Here is a 23,973-nt window from a genome sequence, read left to right on the forward strand (position 1 = left end):
CTGGAGTTAGTGGTGGCTGGTTCCAGTTTGTTTTCAAAGGAGGGAATCATCAGGTGTTGGTGTCATCTCCTTCAGAGCAGGTTCTTGCAGGTGGGAATGATTCAGACAAAACATCACCATCTCTTGATTCTGGTATGGGCTTTAGCTTCATATAACACTTGCCCAATGTCTACCTGTGCCTAACTCTACAGGTCATTTTGTGTAGCTGGTTGAGTGTTGAATGTGCCGGGGACACTCTAAATCCAAGTGTTCTAAGATGTCACATTATTATTTGCAGAGGAATGCACTAGCTGACTTGAACTCAAATGAGAAGTAAGCCTGAAGAGATCCATTATTACTTCTTAATATGACCTCATATAACTGAAGAGGCTGAATTTCAACAAAATTCTATTAAATCAGTAGATCTGTTTGTTGCAAGTACCAAAGGAATGTCTCAAATTTGAACAGGTTTCAGATTTGACTTGTGTTTAATTAATTGGAGTTCAGCATTATGCTTTGGCTTAAACAGAATAAGTAATATACTGAATAACACCTGCTCATAAGACATTGTTATGGACCCCAGCCAGCAAAAAAAATCAAGCCAAGTGCAGGGTCCTGCACCTGTGACGTGGCAATCCCAGGCACAAATACAGGTTGGGTGGAGAATGGCTGGAGAGCAGCCCTGAGGAGGACTTGGGTGGATGAGAAGCTTAACATAAGCCAGCAATGTGCACTGGCAGCCCAGAAAGCCAACTACATCCTGGGCTGCATCAAGAGAAGCGTGGCCAGCAGGTCATGGGAGGTGATTCTGCTCCTCTACTCTGTGCTTGTGAGACCCCACCTGGAGCACTGTGTCCAGCTTTGGAGTCCTCAACACAGGAAGGACATGGATCTGTTGGAACGGGTCCAGTGGAGGGCCACGAAGATGATGAGAGGGATGGAGCACCTCCCCTACGAGGACAGGCTGAGAGAGCTGGGGTTGTTCAGCCTGAAGAAGAGAAGGCTCCGGGAAGACCTTATAGCAGCCTTGCCTTTCAATATCTGAAGGGAGCCTGTAGGAGAGCTGGGGAGGGACTTGTTATCAGGAAGTGTAGTGAAAGGACAAGGGGTAATGGTTTTAAATTGGAAGAGGGGAGATTTAGGTTAGATACTAGAAAGAAATTCTTTACTGTGAGGGTGGTGAGGCACTGGAACAGGTTGCCCAGTGAAGTTGTGGATGCCCCATCCCTGGAGGTGGGTAAGGCCAGGCTGGATGGGGCTTTGAGCAACCTGCTCTAGTGGGAGGTGTCCCCGCCCAGGGCAGGGGGGTTGGAACTCGATGATCTTTAAGGTCCCTTCCAACCCAAACCATTCTATGATCATTAAATGCTTTGATGGATCTTCTGATTTTCTGAGTATTTGTCAGATCTTTAGGAATGGGGTAAGCATGTTGAGGATAACATTACTCTGAAAAACAATTATTGATGTTTGTAATACAAAGAAAGAAAGGAAAAGACAATCAGCATTCTATTTTATTTATTTGTATTGTTTGCTTTTCAGTGCACTGGAAGAGGTTGGCTTTACTGCCTTATGCAATCTTTTTGCTGGTCCTTTTGTAGACTACACCAGAAGAAGTAGAAATCTGGAATAAAGAAGAAACCAAAAATTTGGTTGAACAGTGTAATTAGACCTTCAGTGTCACACAAGGAAAGACCTGCTGACTGGCTCATGGAACCTGTCCTTTACTGAAGCAACGCTTACCCTTTGGTAGAAGACATATCTAGTAAATAGGCTGAATGACCTTGTCAAGTCTGAAATACACTGTGCAATAATATTCTTACATAAAAAGCACAACTTCTGAACTGGGGTTTAGGCATAATTTAAAGGTATGCTGTGTTAGATGTGGCTTCACCAACTCCAAGTTAACAAGGTTTTAGACAAGTGAGATAATTGCTTTTCAAAAAGCAATAAATGATTGACACTATTTCAGGGAGGGTGAGCGTCCTTTCTTGATTCACAAAGTCACTTAGTTCTGGTTGGTCTCTGTTGAAGACACCCTCAGACAAGTGTAACTGGCACAGACATAATTCAATTCAGGAAATTTTTTGAGAATCAGAAATCATAGTGTTTGACAATACAATCTGTTTTACTATAAGTACTGTAGTTTCAGTAATCTTCCAAAGCTATATTGGTGCTTTGTTGATAAAATAGGATACTACTTGAAATCCAACCTCTTTTGTGTTCTGTTTTGTTTCTACAGAAATTCTGTGAGGAGCTGCAGCTAGGTAGTTTTCTAAGAATGAAACAAAGCTAATAACTTTATAGAAACACATCAGTAGTAAGTGAAAAGTTTTATATATTATTTTCTATTCTTGAGGCATAGGCACAGTGAATACAGTCAAAAGACATGGCAGCTGGATATTTGAGAACTCACCTCTACTAGCTTTCCTCCAGAAATCTCTGAAGTATGACGATAGTTGGGGAAATCAGCTACTATTTTCCCATCTTCCATTTTAACAGTTGCCTGTAATAGAGAAAGGCTTAGTGTTCCCTGGGGTTACTGGCATTTATATAATCAGATATGCTGTAAACATCTGTATACCTGATGCTTAAAGTTTATACTTTTAAAAAAGCAGAAGTTATTTGCTTCATGAACGAGACTAAAACAATACATGCAGCTTCATGAGCAAGACTAAAACCCTTGTGCTTTAGTTCTTAAATGTTCACAATTTAAATGAAGTTCCATCTAACAATACATGCAAGTTCCATATCTACACAATATCCATTCATAGCTCTAAAAATGACCTGACCACAGACTGTGCTTCTCATTCAGGCCTCAATGGTTTTTGTGGTTCTCTTGTTCTGACAGTGAAGCAAAAGGGATGAAGGTATGAGTTAATTTTGAAGTAGCATTCTCAGATACTAATAACCTGCCTGCAAGCAGCACAAGAGTCACTGTGGATAAGTGCTGTGAATCTTTACCCAAGATCCTGAGCTTCATACCTCTAACTACACTAGAATTCACCTTGCTCATTGAAATATAGGTGAACATGACTGCACAGCCTCCAGTCACACCTTTATGCTATAATATATGCCCATTGCTACAGAAGATGCTTCTGTATGAAAGAAGTATGGCGGGATGCTGCTATGAAGATTGCAAATACTACAGCAGCCCAGCTGACCGCCAAAACTAGCTATGTAGTTCCATCATAGAATGGTTTGGGTTGGAAGGGACATTAAAGATCATCTAGTTCCAACCCCCCTGCCACGGGCAGGGACACCTCCCACTAGAGCAGGTTGCTCAAAGCCCTATTCAGCCTGGCCTTGAACACCTCCAGGGATGGGGCAAACAAATAAAATCATAAAATCAGTCTTGTCTCTATACTAGTCAGTCTCGCCTGTGCTTTTAGTAATGAAGACAGGTGAGCCAGTCATTTTTAGAGGAGAAAAAAATAATTTGCAAAATGAAGAGATGAGTGGACATTTTTACCAGACCCAAGGAAACCATCTTACTTTTTAATGTATTATTTAGTGACTCTCTACTAAAAGGCAGCAGTTTCTCTGCCGAGAGTCACTTCCTCTGCCTCCATTTTTGGCTACTTAGTAGGCTTTGGACTGCTGAAGTGCTCAGGGCCAAAAAGAAGAGAATAGAATTTGTAATATTTCAAAATTGCTAAGTTTACAACAAATTGACCAAGTAGAACTGTGTCTTATTCGATCTGCTAGGCTTGACAATGATTTCTCAAAGCCACAGACCCCGCTTTTTCCTCTCATAATCAGAAAGGTATGACTAAAATAGCATGCTGGAAATCATGCAATGCTACTGCTATTCTCAGTTTGTCACAGTTCCCTGATGCAATTATTGTTTTTCCTGTTTCTTCAATATGTATAAACAAATTATCCAGTAATCTATTGTAGGGTTCTGGATACCTCAAAATGCAGAGGTTAGCTGCCCCAAACTGTCTTATCCCTTTAAATAGATAAGATATGAATAAGGTAAGTAAAGCAATCACAGCACTCCTGTCACAGCGTGCTGCAGTTGCTGTACAGGGCTGGACAATGACACAGCTGCCAACAGGCTCTTTAGAGTTTTAACGAGCATTATGTTTGCTTGAGCTGTGACACCAGTAGATGCTTGACACTCTACCCTTGTTCTTTATTAGTACATACAGTTCTGAAGCTCTAGCTCTCTTTAAAATCAGATTTAGATATTTTGCTAGGGGCATCAAGAAATGGGGGAAAAATCATATGTTTCTAAGCTATGACAGATGTAAAAAACAAATTAAGGAAGATGTCCCTGAGACATATCTAGTTTTCACCCTAAATTAAAAAACAACTGAGACAGTGTAGAACTTAAGAGCTGAAATAATTTACCTTGAACTTTTTGCCACCCATTGTCTCCATTTCTGCTTCCTTGCCAATTGTGAATGTATTGGTTGTGGTGCGGCCTCCTGGGAAATGCTGCGTCCAAGTGAAGTCATTTCCATTCTGCACCACCTCAGTGATTATTTTGCAATTCCTTCCCATTTCAATCTTGTCACTGGGGAGACCTTAATCAATAGAAACATACAGTTTATCAAATCTAATAGCCTACCAGCTGTATTGGAATTGAAGCATGCTAATGGTATGCTTGTTCTCAGACATTGATGTCTGAACATCTGATTTGTTGTGGGTTTTTTAATTTTTTTTACAGCAGTATCAAAGACCTGAGTTTAAATTACTGGTATAAAGGAAGATATAGGTACATCAATGCATTTGCTAAAATAGTAAGTTTTGGTCTTGCATTCTTTTCCCTGAGAAATGATACACAGAATAAATGTATAAAGTATATCCAAATATTCCCTTCTACTAACACATGCAGATGCGTGGACTTCAATGTGTATGAACTTGTGTCTTTGCTATATAGCTGCACATACCAATTTACTGTTTGCTATTGCTTTTTAAATACATGAACACAAGCACTGAACTCCTGTGCACACATCATAGTGTCCCTAAGAGCTTTTATGGGGTCATCTCTGAAACAGGTTTGCAGTCTTCTGAAAGCATTCACAGAAACCTGTTCCTGTGTAAGATTCTGACAAGCATTTTCATACTAAATTTATATTCCCACCAATGAATACTAAGGACAGGAAAAGCAAACTTCACAGTCATCATACTGCAAACATCTTGGCTCTTCATTCTGCTGAAAAAGGAATACCCCTTCTGTAAACAGGACTATTTCCTGCGGCTGACAGTGCTTCTTTCAAGACTGAAAACTGAATCTCCTTGCTGAAGTGCAGAGCACTCCCATCAGTCTTAGCCCCTGCTGATCTCAGCTCATTTTGTTACAAATCTTTTTAAAAAAAAAATATTTTTAACTAATTTATAACCTTTAAGACTTACAGCCCAAGACATACTTACCAATCTTTGTGACAAATTCATCATAGTTCTCATCGCCTTCGTATTCGTATTTGCCTGTGAATGCCATGTTGCCCTGGTGATGTGGCTGGTGGAGCCGAATAGCAGCTGGAACAAAGAATGGATAAGTGCAGATGGCTTAAGGCCTGCGTTTTTATAGACCAGCCCAAGCTGTTCAGCCCACCTACACCCACACCCCTTGGAAATATACTTTTATGATCTATGTGAGTCACCAGCACGGATGCCATTGACCTGATGAAAATCAAGGTTATAATTCAATTATACATCCTTGACAATAATCTGGAGATCAGCAGAAATCAAGGACAAAAGTTCGGTTTTCATTTAAGTGCATAGTTAAACGAAGTGATGTACTTTTAATTTCAAGATGCCACTGATTTTGCATTCAGGATGGAAAAATGGTAAAATATGTTATAATGAAACAGGGAGAAAATGGCTTCAAAGCAGTTTGATCCTGAGATCACAGCCTTACCCTCTCTGGAAGCACACCCTGTATTAGTTAAAATATGAAAATAAGAAACAAGCTGCACAGATTCCTAAGTAATTCTGGTAGGGTATGGGCAATGACAAAATTTTGGGTAAATTACTGCACCTGCACATGTCTTACCTTATCTCCACACAGAAAAAAGAGTTATGAAATACTTTTTCACTGCTTGAATGTAAAGTACATTAGATTAGTCTGTGGTACCATGTTCCCATACCTTATTTAATATCAAGAGACAAATAGTGCTTTGTATTGTTTAGCAAGTGTTTGCACAAAGTACAAGAAATAGACTTATTTTGGAAAAGCAGAGCTCTGATTGATGTAAGATAACCATATGTTAAAAGTCAGGGAGTCTGCTGGGTAATTTAGAATGCATACAGGAGATGTCCTATGCCTAATGAATCCATTGCCACACACAGATAGCAGGGTAGGAAATTCTCAGCTGCTGTGTATTGGCATTGCTCCACTGGCTGAGGATACAGACCAACAATTTTTAATCTGAACAAAAACATTCCTAGGATTTATGTGAAAATGGTATCATAGATTGGAATTTTATTTCATTTCATTAAAGCAATAAATTTGGGAAGGAACAGAAAATAACTATTTTCCCCCCCTTTCTATAACAGTCTAGAGAAATATATGACCATGTTCAACAAGTTTTTCTGTATGCAAAGTAGGCTCTATTTCTTAAATACAATTTAATCCCATGTGCTAATGCAAGAATGCGTCTATTTAGAGTAAAGAATGATCAGAAAAAGAGCAGGAACATAGGCTGAGTGATTAAATACATGGAAAACAAAGGTCCACTAAACTTCGCCACTGCTCTCCTTGGTATAATTTCAAATAAATGTATTCTATGTAACCTAATTAACAAGCTTATCCATATTCCACTCTGTAAGAGAACGAGACAAACTTCAGTAATGGGATGAAACTTCAGTAAAGTAAATCATGGTATATCATTACTATAAAACTATACAAATTAGAAGCATTGCTACATCTAACACTTCTATTACCAATAACATTGTCTTTGAATTCACACAGTCAGTGGTCCACTCCCTCAGTCTGGGCTCTAAATACTGCATGTTGGAGAATGTTGTGTAGTTTGCAACCTGTTCTACTGAGCTGAGACCGAATGGTGCCTCCTCGCGAATCCTGCCTGCTGGGGGTCCTCTCTCCTGCAGCCACTACTGGCTCTGTCTTGACGTAGCCTCACAGATTCGGGTCTGGATGTAGATTATGTCATACCAGAAGTAAATTCAAGAGGAGCTAGAAATGAGACAGACCGTACCCAACTGTTTTGTCACAGCATACCAGTGCACACAATAAATCCTTAAATTAGTATCCGTTGGGGGAGGATAAGATTTTACTAAATGTATTTGCTATACATACGTACATACTTAATGGTATATTACTTGCCAGGGTATGTTGCAACTCAATGAAAAAAATCCTCTCTAATTTGTATTAATTCTTTATTTTACTTACTAAACTGCTTTCTCTCATGCAAAGCCTCTGCTGTCCGTAAGGTCCACAGCCTCTAAACCAAATACAGAATATGCAGGGGATACGAGGTTTGAATAAGAAAACATTTCCTGTCTTAGGAAAATTTTTGCACTTTCAGAACTTTTTCTTACAGAGAAAAAATGCAAGGGATTCCATAATAACACACTGACCAATGGGTGGAAAGCCTGAATCAGGAGAGAAGGGGATTTCTAATCAAAAAGAAAAGCTTCAGAAAATTCCGAGTCAGTTTTATGACTCATGTTTTGCTACCTCATGTTTATTAGTTGGGAGTTTATATATTATTTGTGGTTTGTTTGTTTTGTTTTTTGTGTTTTTTTTTTTAATCTACTTCCTCTTCTGAAGTCTGAGAAAAAGTAACTTCAAAATCTTACATATTCTTATGAAAGAAGACATAAAACTTTAAAATGGAGAGATGGTTTTGAATTTGATAACAATCCTTTTAAAACTATTTATTTGGGTTTCTGGCAGAAAAGCAGTTCTCTAGGACAGATGCAGAAAAGTAACAAGAGTGAAGCATAACAAAATCACGGTCAATTTGTAAAATAAAAATGGGACAAATGTCCTAGGAATTATTACCTTCCCACCCCTATCCCTTCACTCTCCCCATATTTACTCAGCTTTAAATTGTACCACGCTGTGCAGTGGCTGACTGCATTGTGCTGGAGTTCATGATGCCACAAAAGCCATACCATCTGCTGTCTGCAAGCAATTAAAAGGATGTCTCCATACTTGAAATAGAAGAGAGCCATGTACCTTCCCTCTGTGAACATTCCCCGTCTCCTCTGATTAGCATTCAAAACACAGGAGTGTGGGAGAAACGTATGAAACTGGGGGTTTCTGTATCAATTTCAAATACGTAAGATTCAGGGGAAGGAACAGAGAAACTTGTCTCGCCACCAGTGTTTCCTTTGCACTTTTGATTTACAAGTGTCTGTAAAATGATTCTAACTGTCCCGCAACCATATTCGACACTTAGTTTTTTAATTAAAATGCGTTCAGCTTAATCCCACGATTGCTGAACTCAATGACCAATTGTGCAGGAGCAGACAACTGAAAAGGAAACATCCTTTATCAGCTGGACCCAGATGCTTAGACCCTATCTATATAAAGAAAAACACCATTAGCATGGAAAACAATGAAGCAGTTGCACATACACAGAAGCCTCTGTTCTTATTGCTATGGTATTGTAAAGCTAAGTAGATACCAGTTAAGCTACAACAGTGTAAACTCCATGCCACTAATAGAGGCAAAAACTCTAGTAATTTCAGTCATCCATAGATTTGAAAATACCATTTAGACAAAAGTACAATCAAGCCTATATCATACATGAGAAAGCTGAAACACTGAGAAAAAGTGACCTATCAGAGCTTATGATATAGTGAATGGATGATGCAGCCACCAAGAAAGTCCGGGCACTAACCCCGTGTCCACAGGATGGCACATTAAACATTCTTATAATTAACAAGTCCTTAGAAACAAATAAGAGCTCTGAGCCACCATTTACCTCCAGTCACCCAAAGAGTTTTACACTTGTTTCACTGATGGGCTGTGAGAATCTTTACAGCTGTTTCGCACAACTGGCTGAGCAAGTCCCTAGGTAAGGTTCTTGCTGTCTCCATGCTGTGTCCATCCTGAATAAAACCACTGTCCATCCCCAACTGTGCTTTTGGGTAGTGGGTGCCCAGTGAGACTGCCCTCAGGTTAGCTGAGCACTGAAGGCCCTCAGGGTTCCAGAGAGACAGGCACACACCTGTGAAGAAGGTAAATGAACTCAAGCCATAAACTCTTCTGTTTACATAAGACGTATTGGGGGACAATACCACTGGTGTAGTAATACCACATGGACCTTGGAAGATCCAGATCAAACTGGATAAGAAAAACACTACAGTTCTGTGAAACAGGAAAAAGATAATCAGATTATATGAACAGCATTTCAGCTTTTATCTTCTCTCTCTCTCTATAAAGATCAAATTGTATCGATAGCTTTCCCGTGATCAGATATGAAAACGCTGACATCTACACAACTATAGAACACTGAGAGCTTGCCTACACTGGGAATGTGGTGGGCATAGGGCCAGTGTGAAGTGCAGTAAATTACCAATAAGTAACGATTTGACTGGGTGGGTCACTTGCCACACACTAAGTATGAGTTTATTCACCTCCAAGGAGTTGTACACTACGCTGTACATGAGAAATCCAGAACAGGTTCCAAACATCCATCTAAATAATAAAGGTAAGTGTTAATAAAAGTACTTGCTCTGCCTGGCTGCTCAGGGTTGGAATCAGTTTAGAACAAGTTTTGAGCAAACATGCCATCATCTGTACCTGTCTGCACAGAGGAGTTTTTAATGTGCATTGTGAATTTGCACCCACATTTCTGCTCACTTATTTTGAAAGAAATCCTTATTTTCATTCCTGCTTTTTTTTTGTTGTTGTTGTTATAAAATGTAATGAAATTCAATAGTGTATTGGAGAATGAAGAATTCCAAATACTGTGTCAGGACAATGTTTGTTCCAAGAATAAAGGAATGGAAGCCCTCTGACTTTACTGAAGTTACAGTCACTTGCAAAATTGCTAAGGTTAGTCATACGAGTCCCTATCTCTTCAGTTTCAGCTAAAACCAGTATCAATTTAATGACCTTACACTTTGCATTTACAATATTCGTGATTTTCCTGCCTCTTCAGAGCTGTGAGCATGTGATGTTGCTTTTGCATACCTCGACAGCAGTACCTCATCCTTGGTGGGCCAGTCATTGAACTAAATGGTGCAGAGAACTTCAGAACCATCCAGTAAAAAAAGAATAAATTAAAACAAAATTATGTATGTCTATATATACAGGTATTTTAAAAACATTATGTGTATCTAATCCATTCCAACTCCTACAATGTAGAGCCTGCACACCGCTGCAAGCAAGCTTGGTTATGTTATACTTCTGTTTAACAGAACTCAGTTCAAATCCAACTGAATTAACAACTATAACCAGAGATATTTCCCTGGCACAAGGTGAGAATTGTAAGAGAGAAAGTCAAAAGAATAAAAAGCTTCAGGTGTAAAAGCTGAAAACAGCTTTCAGAAAGTGGCCATTATCTTCAGTGTTCTTGGCACCATCTCTCATTTTTCAATGGAGAAAGATGCAGCTGTTCCATATGTAGGTCAAAGAAAATATCATTATTCTATAGGAGGCTGTGTCTGCCACCTGGTGGACAAGTGTCAAGGCCCATATGCGAGGCAGCTACACTGAGCCCCCACCTCACCAGTGTAAACCCCTGACTCCAGTCAGAGCATGCAGCCAGCCCTGTGCCACAGCTGAGTCTCCAAAATGAATTGCCAACCCCCTCATTCTCTAATTGTAAAAGGAAAAAAAAATATTTTCCCCCTGAGCTGGTTCTAATCAGCTCAATAAGTCATGTTACATGTATAATTTATATAATATAAAAAAATATATCAGTATTTATACAAGCAATTATCTTCATATGTTTCATTTTGGGACATAGTTCTAAATGAAGATGGCTTATGGCATCACTGACATATCACACAGTGTTAGCATTTGCTTAAACACAAATACATTTGTACTGCTATCTTGGCAATCAACAAGACACAGAACTGCCTCATAAAGATTTAATTAAACATTATAGATCAGAGGCCAAATGCTGGCTCCCCTGAATTCAGTGGGAATCATCTACAGTTGAACTAACATTTCAGCACAATTTAATGAATCTAGCTTTATGTGCAAATGCTATTTGCTGGCATTTGTGAAACCCACGCAGTGGATTCAGCTGTCACAGAAAAACACAAATAAGGCTGTGCATGCTTAGATGGAGCAGCACTGTTTGTAGACAGAATGCAAAGAGATGGTATAACCTTATTCTGCAAGGTCTAAGGTGCACAGGCTTTTTACATTGAATTTGTCTGAGTGGGAAAAAAATCCAAAATAATCCCAAAACGTGCATTCACAGTTATGCTTACCCAACTTTGAAACCTGAGTCACTGATGTAACATCAATACATAGTAAATCTCATGTCTGAATGTATATTGTTAGGACTATGGGCAGGAATCAAACTACTACTTACAATGGGAAGTTATGCAGAAAAGCTCAACACTGTATTTGAATTTTTCAGGATGATGCGAGTTGCAACTGTGTGGCTGTTGTAGATAGTTAGCATGAATAAGTCGTCAAAGAAGTAAAACTCTTGTGGAAGCTTACACCCAAAGGAAAAGTTCATCTAAAGCAAGCAGTTAATTCCCTCTGTCTCCCAAGTCAGCTACCTCTGATATGCAAAACAGCTGAGTCTTCAAATGCTGGTAGGAACAGAGGGAACTTTCAGGAGCCAAATCAAAGGCCTTGGATATCTTTACTTTCAGAATTTACTTGCCACAAAGTCATAAATATAACGCTTTCGCATTCTTTTTGTCATGTTGGAGTCACCCTGCCCTTGAATGTCTCCCAGCGTGCTTTAAAGTTGATTAACCTTTCAGATGTGTTGTATAAAGCCAACTGAGATACACTCAAAGACAAAATGGAGATAAGGAAAGTAATTCCATTAGTGAATGAACCAGGCTCAGTGACTATCTTTGAAGTGCTTTTAGAACTGGAATGCAATTGAACAAGTAGTACAGATTCAAAATAAAAGTAGGAACTCTCCAGTGAACAGAAAGTTACACTTAATGATTCTTTCAGAATGAAACTTGATCAGGAAAGCTTGTAAATTCTTAAAACAGCTGTATCTGGAAATTATTCAGCAACTCTCCAAAGTAAATGGCTAATGATTATTAATTCCTTTGGTATTCAGAGTAATCATTCATAATGAATTCAGAATGAACTCATTTGGTGTTAATGTAATGTGTAATTCCATGGGAGTCCTATTATAATGTTGCCTTATTAAGTATCCATTTAGTATAGTACTAGGTGCTACTATTCTAAACCCATAAGCAGTAGAAAAGTAATTACCAACAAGATGTGGCTGAATTATTGAAAAGTTAATCCTTGTACAGAGTCAAATATTTGAACAGAAATGCACCAGCCAGCTCTACATGACTTCTACAGGAGACACAGTACAGGCTCTGTCTTTGCCCTAGATGCGACATTCTGATGGGTAGGATCTGCCTAACAAAAACAGGAAAGAAAGAATCCTACCAGAAGCTCAGAGATAGAAACATTTGCAGGGGAGAAAGGCACAGATCTTCCAAAAATCCAGTATTTTTGGGACTCCCTGAAAGGAAATCTGATTATTGACAGCCAAAACTCTCTACCAGGAAAATCTTTAGTCTGTTTGGATCTCCAGAAAGGTAGTTCCCAGAGAGCAAGATAACCATTCATTCAAGCTGTACAAGCTGGCATAGCTTCTGTAAGAAGTACTTGGTTCTGCTGCCCCTGACTGGTGCTCTCACTGAGTGCTACCTCAACGGGACAGCTGAGGTCCGGTTCGGGCAACCAAAAAGACAGAAAACTAAACCTGAGGAAATAAAAAAAAAAAAAAAGAAAAAAGATAAGTGCTTAGTTTTCAGGTGGTTTCATCAGCTTTCAGTTCTCAAACACAGTTCTCGGAACCGTCTCAGTTGCATGGTCAGGCCCTGCCAGTACAACAGGGGGTACCGGAGAGGCGGGGAAGATGAATGGCAGCATCACCAACAACATGTAGCCCTTCCCTTGGCCCAGAGGTGATTACAGGGCGATTGAGAGCAGCCTGAGGATACGACCTTGAGCAGCCTGAGGATATGACCTTGAGCAGCCTGAGGATATGACCTTAAATTGCTCAAGCGATTCCTAGCCACCTCCTGCTTTATGCTGGCACAACCATTTATGCAGTAGTGTAGCAACCAGAGCAAAGGCCTGATTTGAATTAAAAATACAAAAGATAAAATAAAATGGTATTTTTCAGCTGGATCAGTGCCCTGATCCAGTTCTTCGCATGACCATACGAACAGCTGTACTGGTGTAATGGAAGTATTGGTACGGAGAAACTCTGTTAGACAATTCCAAAATGACAGACTTTTTCTTCCTCTTATCATCCATTTACTCGTCTTCACTTACTCCAATTTCAGATAACCTCTTAGGCTGGGACCTATAACATTGTCCAGCTCAACAACAACTTTCATTGGTACACTCCCCACCTTTTAAACTAAGATCATTAACAGACATACTAAAAGGTTTTGGTTTTACAGTATGATTGATACCAACAACTTCTTGTGAATCTAATTGTTCTTTTCTTGCTTCAGTATTCTATCCTTTAATGAGACATATTAAATGTTATCAGTTGCATCCAATTCAATAGTAATTGGGACTGGCAGAAGAAACAGGAAGCTATCTTGATATTTAAGTTTTAGTAATGACTACAACACAACACTTGAAGATTTTTGTTGTGCCAGTTTTGACTCATGTCATCTGAAAATGCACAGTAAAATTTTGGCTACTATCAACTAGGTTCACAGAAAACTGCTAAGATTTCTTTCAAACATCATCTTTGGATTAAGAGCCACTATGGAGCATTTCAAACCCAAATGGTTTTAGTCTAATACAGAAAATTTTTTAGAAATTGCCAAAATGAAAGATATCATTCAACCTTATCTGCACAGTCTTCTGGTAAAAGCAAACTGAGTTAAAGATACTACCTCTATATGTTTATTTGCTCCATATATTTCTACTAGAAGTCCCTAACAGAAAGTAACTATAGTTCTAATAAAGTTAGTAACTAGCAACCCTAAAGATAGGAATCATTACAACTACTCTTTTGGACTTTTCTGACCAAAAACCAACAGTCATCTCCTCTTTATCTACATAGTTCACGTGATGTGTTGTAAAGATTTTATTACTTGATAATATCTATATTATTGTACTTGCTGACGCATCAGGACAACATAGCTCCAAATGGGAGTTTATCTTCAAGGTAATCTAAACTAATTTGGGGACTTCTGTCACATGGCTGTGGTCTTCTAATCAATCCTCAGCCATCACCGAAAGGAGGGAAGAAAACTATGTATCAATATAAAATGAATGTGCACTGTACCTGCTTCTAAAGTTAGTGGGAACTGATAGCAGGGAGGGTAACTGAATGCACTACCACCATGCACCAGCACCAAGCAAAAAAAAATCAAATTCTTTCTTAGCCACAATGTATTTGGAAGATATCATACACCAGAAGCCTCTTCTCTACAGATACAGTTGCCTACAAAATTTGTACAGTAATTTATCCAAATTAGGCTTAGATGGCAGCAGAATGAACATGGGATAAAGCCAGGACTCAGTGTTTTCGGGAACTTATCCCGCTTCTACAGCATAAATTTGAGCTCTGCATGGACTCTGGGGGCAGAAGGCCTCTCATGACACCTGGACAATGTGCTGAAAACAGTCCTAGAGCCTGCATTTTCACATGCACTGAACTGACTTGTGTATTTTACAGTGATTTCTACTTCTCACATACCTCTTCTGCAGCACCTGATAATTGCATGCTAGCAGGCAGTATTCACTCCACTGTAATGATCAGTGGGATGCTTTGCTCCACCTAAGAAACCAAGCAACCGATGCTTTAATGTTGATTTAGGCTTTCTTGGAGAAATGCTGCACAGGGCTTGCTTATAACTAATTTTACTGAAATCAATAAAGAACAAGATGTAACTCCATGTTTTAGATCGTTTTTCTGTAGAAATTCTGCTATGAGCTGCTCTGTTTCTTCCCAAATAATGGTATAAAACAATAAATCAGTTTTTGAGTGCTATCTGTTTTAAAAATCTACAGATATATATTATAAGGAACATTGAAAAATGAAGGTTCTTTAAAACAAGAAAATTATAAACAAATTATTTGCCTTTCTCAATTTTACTCACATTAAACATAGGCTACTGGCGTGTAGCCTATGCATAGTAAGGAAGGAAATGACGACCTTTTAACAACAAACATTATCTATTTAATAAAAGACTACTATTCAGTCTTGTGAGACAATGTATTTTCCTGTATTAACTGGGAATCTAACAGGAATTGAAGCTGTTCAAGATTTTGTAGAACTTTTTGTTATATCTATTTAACACAAGCGATTTCTTCAACTTTGGTAAGGAGTCATTTAAAAAAAAAAGACCACATTTTGAAGCACAGGAACACAGGATTTTTCCATTTGTCTCTGCTTCTGCCTTGTACAGTTTAAAGAAAAATTCATTAGTTTTAAGGAAGAACAAAGACATTAAAAGCTTCTGTCTTTTTCCTGTTTTTCCTTTATTTTAAGGAATCGATGTGCTGAGAGTGACAGCAATCCAGGGAGACATGTAAGGGTCTCAGATAATCCCAGTGCTATGTCTGGTATAAATTGCTCCCATATCCACAGCCAACCTAGTTTTACCAAATGTATAACTAAAGCTGCCTCCTTAGAAAATATTTCTAACTTGCAGTGTAGACACAGAATTACATTATCTCTTTTCAACATGCAAGCTTATACATAGTTTACATATAAAAAGGTTTATATTTTTTGTTGGAATAATATTTTTACATACCACGCTGCTTCTGGATTTTTTTAAAATCACAGTTAGTACTGGAAAAAACATATTTATTTTTTTCTTTGCTTTAAAACAAACACATTTTTAAAACATCTGAAATGTCTGTTTTCAAATCCACAAATTCATTATATACAAGTGCCACTTAATAACTGTGCCTTGACAGCAGCCCTACTCCCTTCACCTTTTCCCTCTAGTTTGGGATACTCAGAGCATTTTCTTTAATATATTGCAGAGTTCACTCCATGATATGTATGATGAAAAATATAGGCTACCAATGGGTACTGAGCAAGGGGTTAACTTTCAGCTTCAATAAGACAATCCCCCATTCAGAAATACCGATATGTGTTTCGTACGTCTCAAGAGAAAACTCTCTAGGTCATTCCAATAAATCGAAATACATCTTTTGATTCTGAAACAGACCGTTTCTACTGAAAATGCCAACACAACGTTTTCTTATTTCCAACATAGAAAATATTTTTTTAAATATTTTTTTTTTCTTAAGATACTGCAATTTCACAACTTCCTCATTTTCATGCATCTTTACTTCTGTAATGTCAACCTCTCTGGCTCTGGATCATCAATGGTTACTGAAGCAAATACACAAAGCTGCAGAGCTAAGAAAAGGCCAAATTCTCCACTTGGCCTGCCAGCGGAACTCCTTCTACTGCAAGGGTTACTCAGAGTTCAGCATGCAGGGAATAAACACAGCATACTTTACTATGCATCCTGCTTTCCAGACTGCTGCTCCCAGCCCTCCCATCATTAAACCAATAGTATTGTATTTTAAATACAGATTATCTAGTTTGCCCCAGGTCATATGAGATGGGATTAATAGCCAGAAGTCCTGATTCACTGCTGTCTGTTAAAACAATAGACACCCCTCCATCTTTTAGATATAATGGCTCCTCCAGCACATTGCCCTCTATCTCCACTGGTTTTCCTGAAGTGTATTAATCTCCATCTATTGCACTTGTAAAGCCTGCTGCTTTAGTTGTGCATGTAAACCCACATTACATTTAGATACTACCTTTTCTTTTTTTTTAAGGCACATCTGTTTTGCAGTTGACTTCTTATATTTTAAAATCATGTTTACTAGTTCCCTCCCATCTCCTTCACTCTCTAAAGCTTTCCTCTATTCTCTTCTCCTGCAGCTCACCTGGACAGAAAAGTTAGATGGAACAGACAGCTGTCTGATGATGGTGATAAACTGTTTGCTGCCTCAGTAACCCAAGCAAACAAGGGTTTTGTCTTAAAGAATCTCAAAGGCAGAGATAGGAGAAATGGGAGAAACCAGTATTTGAGTGAATTTTTCTTATATTAGTGCAGTGTTTACCATTTGCCACACTGAAAATACCAATGCGGGTTAATTGTGCAAGAAAAGAAAGAGTTTGAAAATGTGCAAAGCAGAGAAGGATGCATTTTTCTTAAAATATAACAAAAGCCACTTTTCTTTGCATATAAGTACGTTTTTGGGCTTCAGCTATGCTTTGATGTGTATGATTCACAGTAACATCTCACTGCATATTTTATAACAATCTGAAATTGTTTATATTTCCTTAGATACAGGAGAAATAAATATTCTTTCGTAGCAGAAAAAAAAATATATCTCACATGCCAATTCTTCACAATCTCCAAACAAGCAGATCTTTGCATCTGCTTATTCTATTAACTGCTTTTATTACATCTAGCCTGTAGCATCCCTCTTCAATGATTCTATTTATTCTTGAGTTGGTCAGGAATAAATTTGCTGTTATTAATCAATCAACACTGATGTAAAACTGGGAAAATGAGACTATGTTCTTAACAGCTGAGATTTTATCTTAAACCCTGGAATAAACCATATTTCTTTTAAAGCTTCCTTCCAGAATCAGAAAGAAAACCTGGAAAACACTTAAAAATCCTTTGAAATTCTATTTAAAAGTTCCTTTACTTCAAAGTACCAAATAACAGTTTTTCTCTCCTAGTTGATGGGAAAGCAGCAGGGAACAAAAAACGTAAACATTGATGATTATTTATTTTTTAAACTTAATTTTTAACCTAAACTTGCATTTTTGAATGGCTCAGTTTGGTAACATATATAGATCACTCATCACTCTCAGGATGCTTAAAAATTTAGATGTCTAGTTCAGTGCCTGGATATGGTGCCAACTTCCCAATATTCTGGTTCCTCAGAGACAAAATGCTTTGACAAAATTTGCACAAAGTTTAAAAATCAACTGCATCCACCATTAATGCAGGATTCCAGTGGCCAGGACTATTCTTGTGACTCCCCTGGTGAGCATGCTGAGGTGGTTCTAAAACCAGTCTGAATTTCTGTAAATGTTCCTCCAGAGTAGGCATGGCCTTTCAGAGACGGCTCTGACAATCTGGCAGCGCCATCTGTGCCATAAGCCATGCTGCCATCTAGTGATGGAGCTTTCATTCTGCGCCTTTGCTGAATAAACGCTCAAATATGCCACAGATGGACTTCTGTGCCAAAATCTGTAGCTTATAAGGCTAGTTGCAGCTTGTGTCCTAAAATCCAGGAGGTTTAAAGAAACCAAAATACTTAAGCTCTACCTGCGTGACATCGGGATTTTTATTGCATTTACAAAACTCGAGATACAGGCGGGCTATTAAACACATCGACTGAAAATGCTATACTGTGCTTGTTTAACAGCAAGTCTTCCACCAACATTCAAAGCTCTTTTTTTGCAAGAAGCAATGAGATTCCGTAAACAAGCCACTATCATCTCTGCTTGAGTTTCTGCTCTGTTAACACAAAGGGGCTCTCTTTGGTTTCAGGTTGCTAAGGACAGCCTTGCAGCACTATGTTGCCTTGGTTCAAGGTGGGCTGCCTTTTGCTTTTATTTTTTTCATGTTGTTTTATTTTTTTCATTTTGCTTCATGATAGAATGCAGAATCCTTCATCCAGAATAAGCCATGATAATGATTCCTGCAGGCAAAGAGAGGATGATGGCGAGATCAGGCTTTATCATAAAAATCCCTCTCAACTTGTTAACACGTAAAGTGTGATGAGGACATTCTAATACTGATTTGAACTGCAAGGTCTGTCTCCGAGGATTGAAATATAAATTTCTTCAGCCCTTTGTGACTATTAATTACTAATTCTTTACAGTTCTAACACACTGTTCTCTTGAAGCTGCCAATATCCTTTACAAATAGTATGTTGCAAAGGCCAGAGGAATCTGAGATATTCTCAAGGTCAAAGAGTGATGTCTGTGCATCCGCTACTGCTTAGCACATCTGAAAATTAGTTCTCACCTTGTCTCATGATTGTTGAGTTTCTGTTGAGATCTGCTGTGAATATGGGATAGTCTTCAAGGGCATGTGGTTATAAACCACTATTCTACTATATTCTGGACCCTGTAAAACAGGCAAGCCTTGTTTGAAGAGAAATAAATATAGTTTATCCTGCTCTATTCATTTCCTTTCAGTGTTTGGCTCATGCAAGCCTGTGATGCTTTACATACTGATATTAACTATTTAATGACTTTCATTTTGGCAGACAAAAATGCTGAAACAGAGAAAATAAGATAGGAATGAAGGCCAACATGGAAAAAATAGAGCTAATACAGAATGGAAGCAGATCTCCCAGACAGCAGTTCTGGAATCTGCAATAAAACACTTCATAATTAACAGTAACCAAAGCTATATTTAGAGGGTCAAATCTCTGGTTTGCCTAAATTTTTATGCCTAGCTTTCTTCTTGCCACCTGTGGAAATGCTAATACTTAAGTACAACGTATGAGAAGAGGCTGAAAGAACTGGGTCTGTTCAGCGTGGAGAAACGAAGATGAAGGGGAGACCTTATTGCATTCTACAACTACCTCACCAGAGGGAAGAGAGCAGAGGGAGTCAGACACTTCTCAGAGGTATGGTGATAAGAGGAAGAACAGACACACTGGGAATATGAGAAGTTCTATTAACAATTATGTTTCTATGTATTATTTTTTTTTTAACCCATGAGACTGGTGAATATATTGGAACAGGTAGCCCAGAGATGTTGTGGAATCTCCACCTTTGGCACTGGTCAAGACCCAAGTAGAGACAGCCCTGATCATGTAAACTTTAAGGCATCATGCAAACTTTAAGGCATCATGCCTTTAACTAAACATGTTTTGAGTGGGGGGTCAGATTAGATGACCTCTGGCAGTCCCTTCCAAGCTAAATTATGAGCCTCTGACAATATAATCAACCATTTCTGCCTTGGCCAGTGAGCCAAATGAAAAATATCCTTTGTCTACAAATGGAACTTAACAAATGTAGCAGAAAAATACAAGCATGAAACAGACTCCACTTGTTTGCCCCATCTCTCTCAAAAGTTATACCTGCCACAAACCTGGAAAATAATTTTCAAATATTTTAAACAACTTATAAAGTCAATTCCTTTTCCAAGAATTCACAGATTTACAGATTCGACAGAGTTGGAAAGGACCTCTAGAGATCATCTAGTCCAACTCCCCTGCTAAGCAGGATTGCCCAGAGCACATCACTCGGGACTGCATCAAGGAGGGTCTTGAAAATCTCCGGAGAAGGGGATGCCACACCCTCCCTGGGCAGCCTGTTCCAGGGCTCTGGCACCCTCACCGTAAAGAAGTTCGTCCTCATTTTTGAGTGGAACTTGCCATGTTCCAGCTTGTGCCCGTTGCCCCTCGTCCTATTCCTGGAAACCACTGAAAAGAGTTCGGCTCCATCATCCTTCAACCCACCCTTTAGGAACTTGTAAACATAGATGAGGTCTCCCCTCATTCAAAAGACTGACAATCACCTTGATTTTTTTCTTTACTACTATGTAAATGAACTTTGACAAAGTAAGTTCATCAGAACTCTTAGCTTACAAGAAAATGTAGTAATTAAATAATAGCTTTATAACACTAGTTCGGTGAGATGATAAAATCAACATAATCTTCTGAAAATATTGAAGAAAGTTTTAAAAAAAAGGAAATCTTAAGTAAGTATCAAAAAGACCACTTTAGTTCAAAATAAAAAAAAAATGTTTTTCTGCAAAGGACTATCATCCTCTGAGAATATACTTATCTCAAAAGTCACTATAAAAATACACCTCCGCTGCTGCACAATGCCTTAAAGTTACTGCTATCTCCAGGGATCAGCATAGGAAAAAAATATTAAATTTTGCTAATCACACATGCATGGACTGTGATAAAAATCTGGGTGCATAATATGGATTTTAAAGCCAAGGGGAATCTACTGGTTTCCACTGTTGATTTCAAAAACATCAATCTGCTTTTTTATACAGCTTTTCTAGAAGTGATTTCTACTCTTAAGCCCAGTTTGTATCTTGATTTTGTAGGGTTTATCTGCACTGTTGCCACACAGCATTACTATTTGTAACCCAAGTGTCACTAAGAGCTCTTTGGCCAGAGGCATTTAGACCTTCTGTGCCCTAACTCTTCACAGCTGCATCACTGCCTCCAGCTTCCTCTCCTAGAAGAAATGCTTATTAGATTATTGTTACATGCTGCTATTCTTGTGCTTGCACAAAGGCTGTCCAGAGGGCTAGACAGAAAATCTGCTTTCCCTCCCCTCTTCAGGCTCCTCAAAGCAGTTTGCTCAGAAAAGCTGTATGGACTATGTAGGTCCGTGCATAAAGAAATAATTCTTGCAGAGAAGCACAAAATCACTGGGGTGGCTATTGGCCACTGAGTGATGTTCACAAGGGTGGAAGCAGCAGAAGTTCCTGTCCAGACCCTGTAATTAGGGACTGAAGGAAAGCAGAAACGTAGAGCGGTACGGGGAGCTGCAGTGAGAGGTTTCACATCTCTTCGTTACTCCGAGAAAGGATGCTCATGCTAGGGGGTCATCACAGCACAAAAAATCAGGAAGAGAAATGGCTGGAACCAGCTTCATACCATTGTGCTGCTGTGCACTGGATAAGCTTGCAAGCAGGAGACAGGCAAGCTGAGAACACAACCACTGCAGTCCCCTCTGCTCAGTCGCTGGGAACTGGAATCACAACTAACTGAAATAACAGTGAACAGTGAAATCCTTTCAGTACTAATTTTCAGTCTTCTGTTTGAGATAGAATCCTTCTCCTACAATAATGGTATTTTTTTGAGAGGTTTGGCTCTGTCTGGTCAGTGCCTTCTCTTCTAAGTCATTGTGACCTACATACAGACATGATCCAAATAAAAAATTAAAGAGAAAGAGAGCTTTATGTGACATTGCTTGGCTGAGCCAGCTCTGGAGTTGCTGTGGCCCCTGTGTTATTTTTTCACACACGGTCAGATACGAGTTTATAATTTTTGTTTGGGTTTTTTTTTTTCCTCACTACCATAATGAATGTTTAAATATCTCTCTCCAAAAAAAATAATCTAGAGTTTACCCACTGAAAGTGGCATTGATGGACACACCCTTGCTAGTGTTGTTATCCTGATATTTAAAAAAAATTAAGCATCTAGAGTTATACCTCTGTGTGAATAAAATACAAGACTAAGGCACACAATGAAGTTACTGCGAGTTACCACGTCACCACTGAGCCACAGTAATTGATACATGGGTTCCCTCAGCTGCCTGCCAACACGCAGCACAACATGTTAGGTTAAATCATTTTCACCAAGACACTTTGATGAGGTTTGGATGGCGCAAGAAATTACTCTAGGGACATGGAATCCAACCCCTGCTATAACTTACATTTAAATCAAGATTGGTAGGATCATTACTACCTGATGGCTGTTCATTAAGCCTGGGTGAGATAAATTTGGTACTTAGTTCAACTCCCACTGGCTGGTCACTTGCTGCAAACTGATTTCATAGCACAAAGGTCTATTCCATTTGGAATAACTCAGTCTCTGAACCGATCTCTATCTGGATGCAGGGTTGTAGTGCTGTTCCAGAACATGCAATTCACTACCACAGCTGGCACCATTTTGACAAGCAAAAGAATAACCAAGAACTGAACTGCCCTGAAGGATCCTCTGCTCTGTGATTTGTCCCTGCAGGTCAGGGCTGTGCCTCACCAGTACAGCAAAGGACACTGTCAGGGCTCATGATATACCTGCACTCTGGGTGTAAACAAAGAGGTGCAGATCCTCGTGCTGCCAGTGTGCCACCTTTCACTACCTCTACGTTACTCAGCAGCGAGCAGAGAGAAACAAGAGGCATTTCAGCACAGTAAAGGAGAAGCAGCTGGCTGGAGGATGAAGGAATAGAAAGAAGCAATTATACTATTATGGCTATCAAACAAGCCCACATCACTCTTACTTGTGCTTGGGGGTGCAAGGCCAGCTCATATCCACCCTTTGCTGCTGATTGTTTTTTTGACAGAAATTGCTCCCTAAACAGTCATGTTCAGTGATTATTTGTCTCCTTCCTTCTTCCTCTGATTACAGCCAGACTGGGATATCCCTGATCCGCATAGAAATGAATATTTTAAAAGTCAGTGCTGTCCTCAAAGGGGCTTGTGCACCATTAGGTCTCCAGATTTACTGCACTAGCAAAGAACAGTGTAGTAATGAGGTAGCAGCAATAGGCTACAAATGAGGAGAAAAAAGCTAAAAGCAAAGGATTTTGCCTTAGTACATACGTGGCTGTAAATTAAAATTATCATTGAGGTCCTGCCTTTACGTAAGGAATTTTCACCAAATTTTGTAACCATACTCATAGACTCAACTCTGTATTAGTAATTATTCTTGATTCTTGACTCAGTACATGCACCATATTTTGCCTATAATCATGAACAGCCGGGAAGCCCTACTATCAAAAAAATAAAACATATTTAAACATGACGTTGATGTGTTACTGTGTTATATCAAGTTCTCTTGTTTCCTAAGTCTCTGCATGAGAAGTTTTCCCACAGCTAACAGCAGTTTGAGCAAAATAGTAACTATTCCCTCTGGTACATGACAGTAGCACAGATTTTCCCAGAACTATAGAGAAAGTACAATTATCCATTGCAATATGTGCACCCAGGCCGATACAGTTGGCAACAAAAATGTTAATGAATGCAAGGAATTGCGTTCTCACTGTGCAAGATGTGTCACAGCTTCATCACCTGCCTTCAGAGTTTTAAGGCCATCGCCTTTTTCCATGTTGTTAATTATCCTAGTTTGCCCTCAAAAGAATGTTCAAGTCCAAGCCACAGCTCACACCT

General features: G+C 38.9%; 1 protein-coding gene across 10 annotated transcripts in view; it reads right to left on the reverse strand.

The window, feature by feature from the left end:
• Positions 1-1,476: 1,476 nt before the first annotated feature.
• FABP6 (fatty acid binding protein 6, ileal) overlaps positions 1,477-23,973 on the reverse strand; it is a 38,853-nt gene continuing 16,356 nt past the window's right edge. For 9 of the 10 annotated variants that reach the window (XM_014947917.1, XM_014947915.1, XM_014947918.1 and 6 more), the window contains 4 exons: positions 5,359-5,463; positions 4,333-4,508; positions 2,393-2,482; positions 1,477-1,600 (listed from right to left, as the gene is read on the reverse strand). In XM_014947917.1, coding sequence (XP_014803403.1) covers positions 1,547-1,600; positions 2,393-2,482; positions 4,333-4,508; positions 5,359-5,463 — 425 coding nt within the window. In that variant the 3' untranslated portion in view covers positions 1,477-1,546. Of the gene's footprint in view, positions 1,601-2,392; positions 2,483-4,332; positions 4,509-5,358; positions 5,464-19,125; positions 19,218-23,973 lie in introns of those variants that run through there. The other variant, XM_014947922.1, reaches the window with a different exon arrangement.

This window comes from Calidris pugnax, unplaced genomic scaffold (genome assembly GCF_001431845.1).
Source record: "Calidris pugnax isolate Ruff unplaced genomic scaffold, ASM143184v1 scaffold27, whole genome shotgun sequence".
NCBI classification, from domain to species: domain Eukaryota; kingdom Metazoa; phylum Chordata; class Aves; order Charadriiformes; family Scolopacidae; genus Calidris; species Calidris pugnax.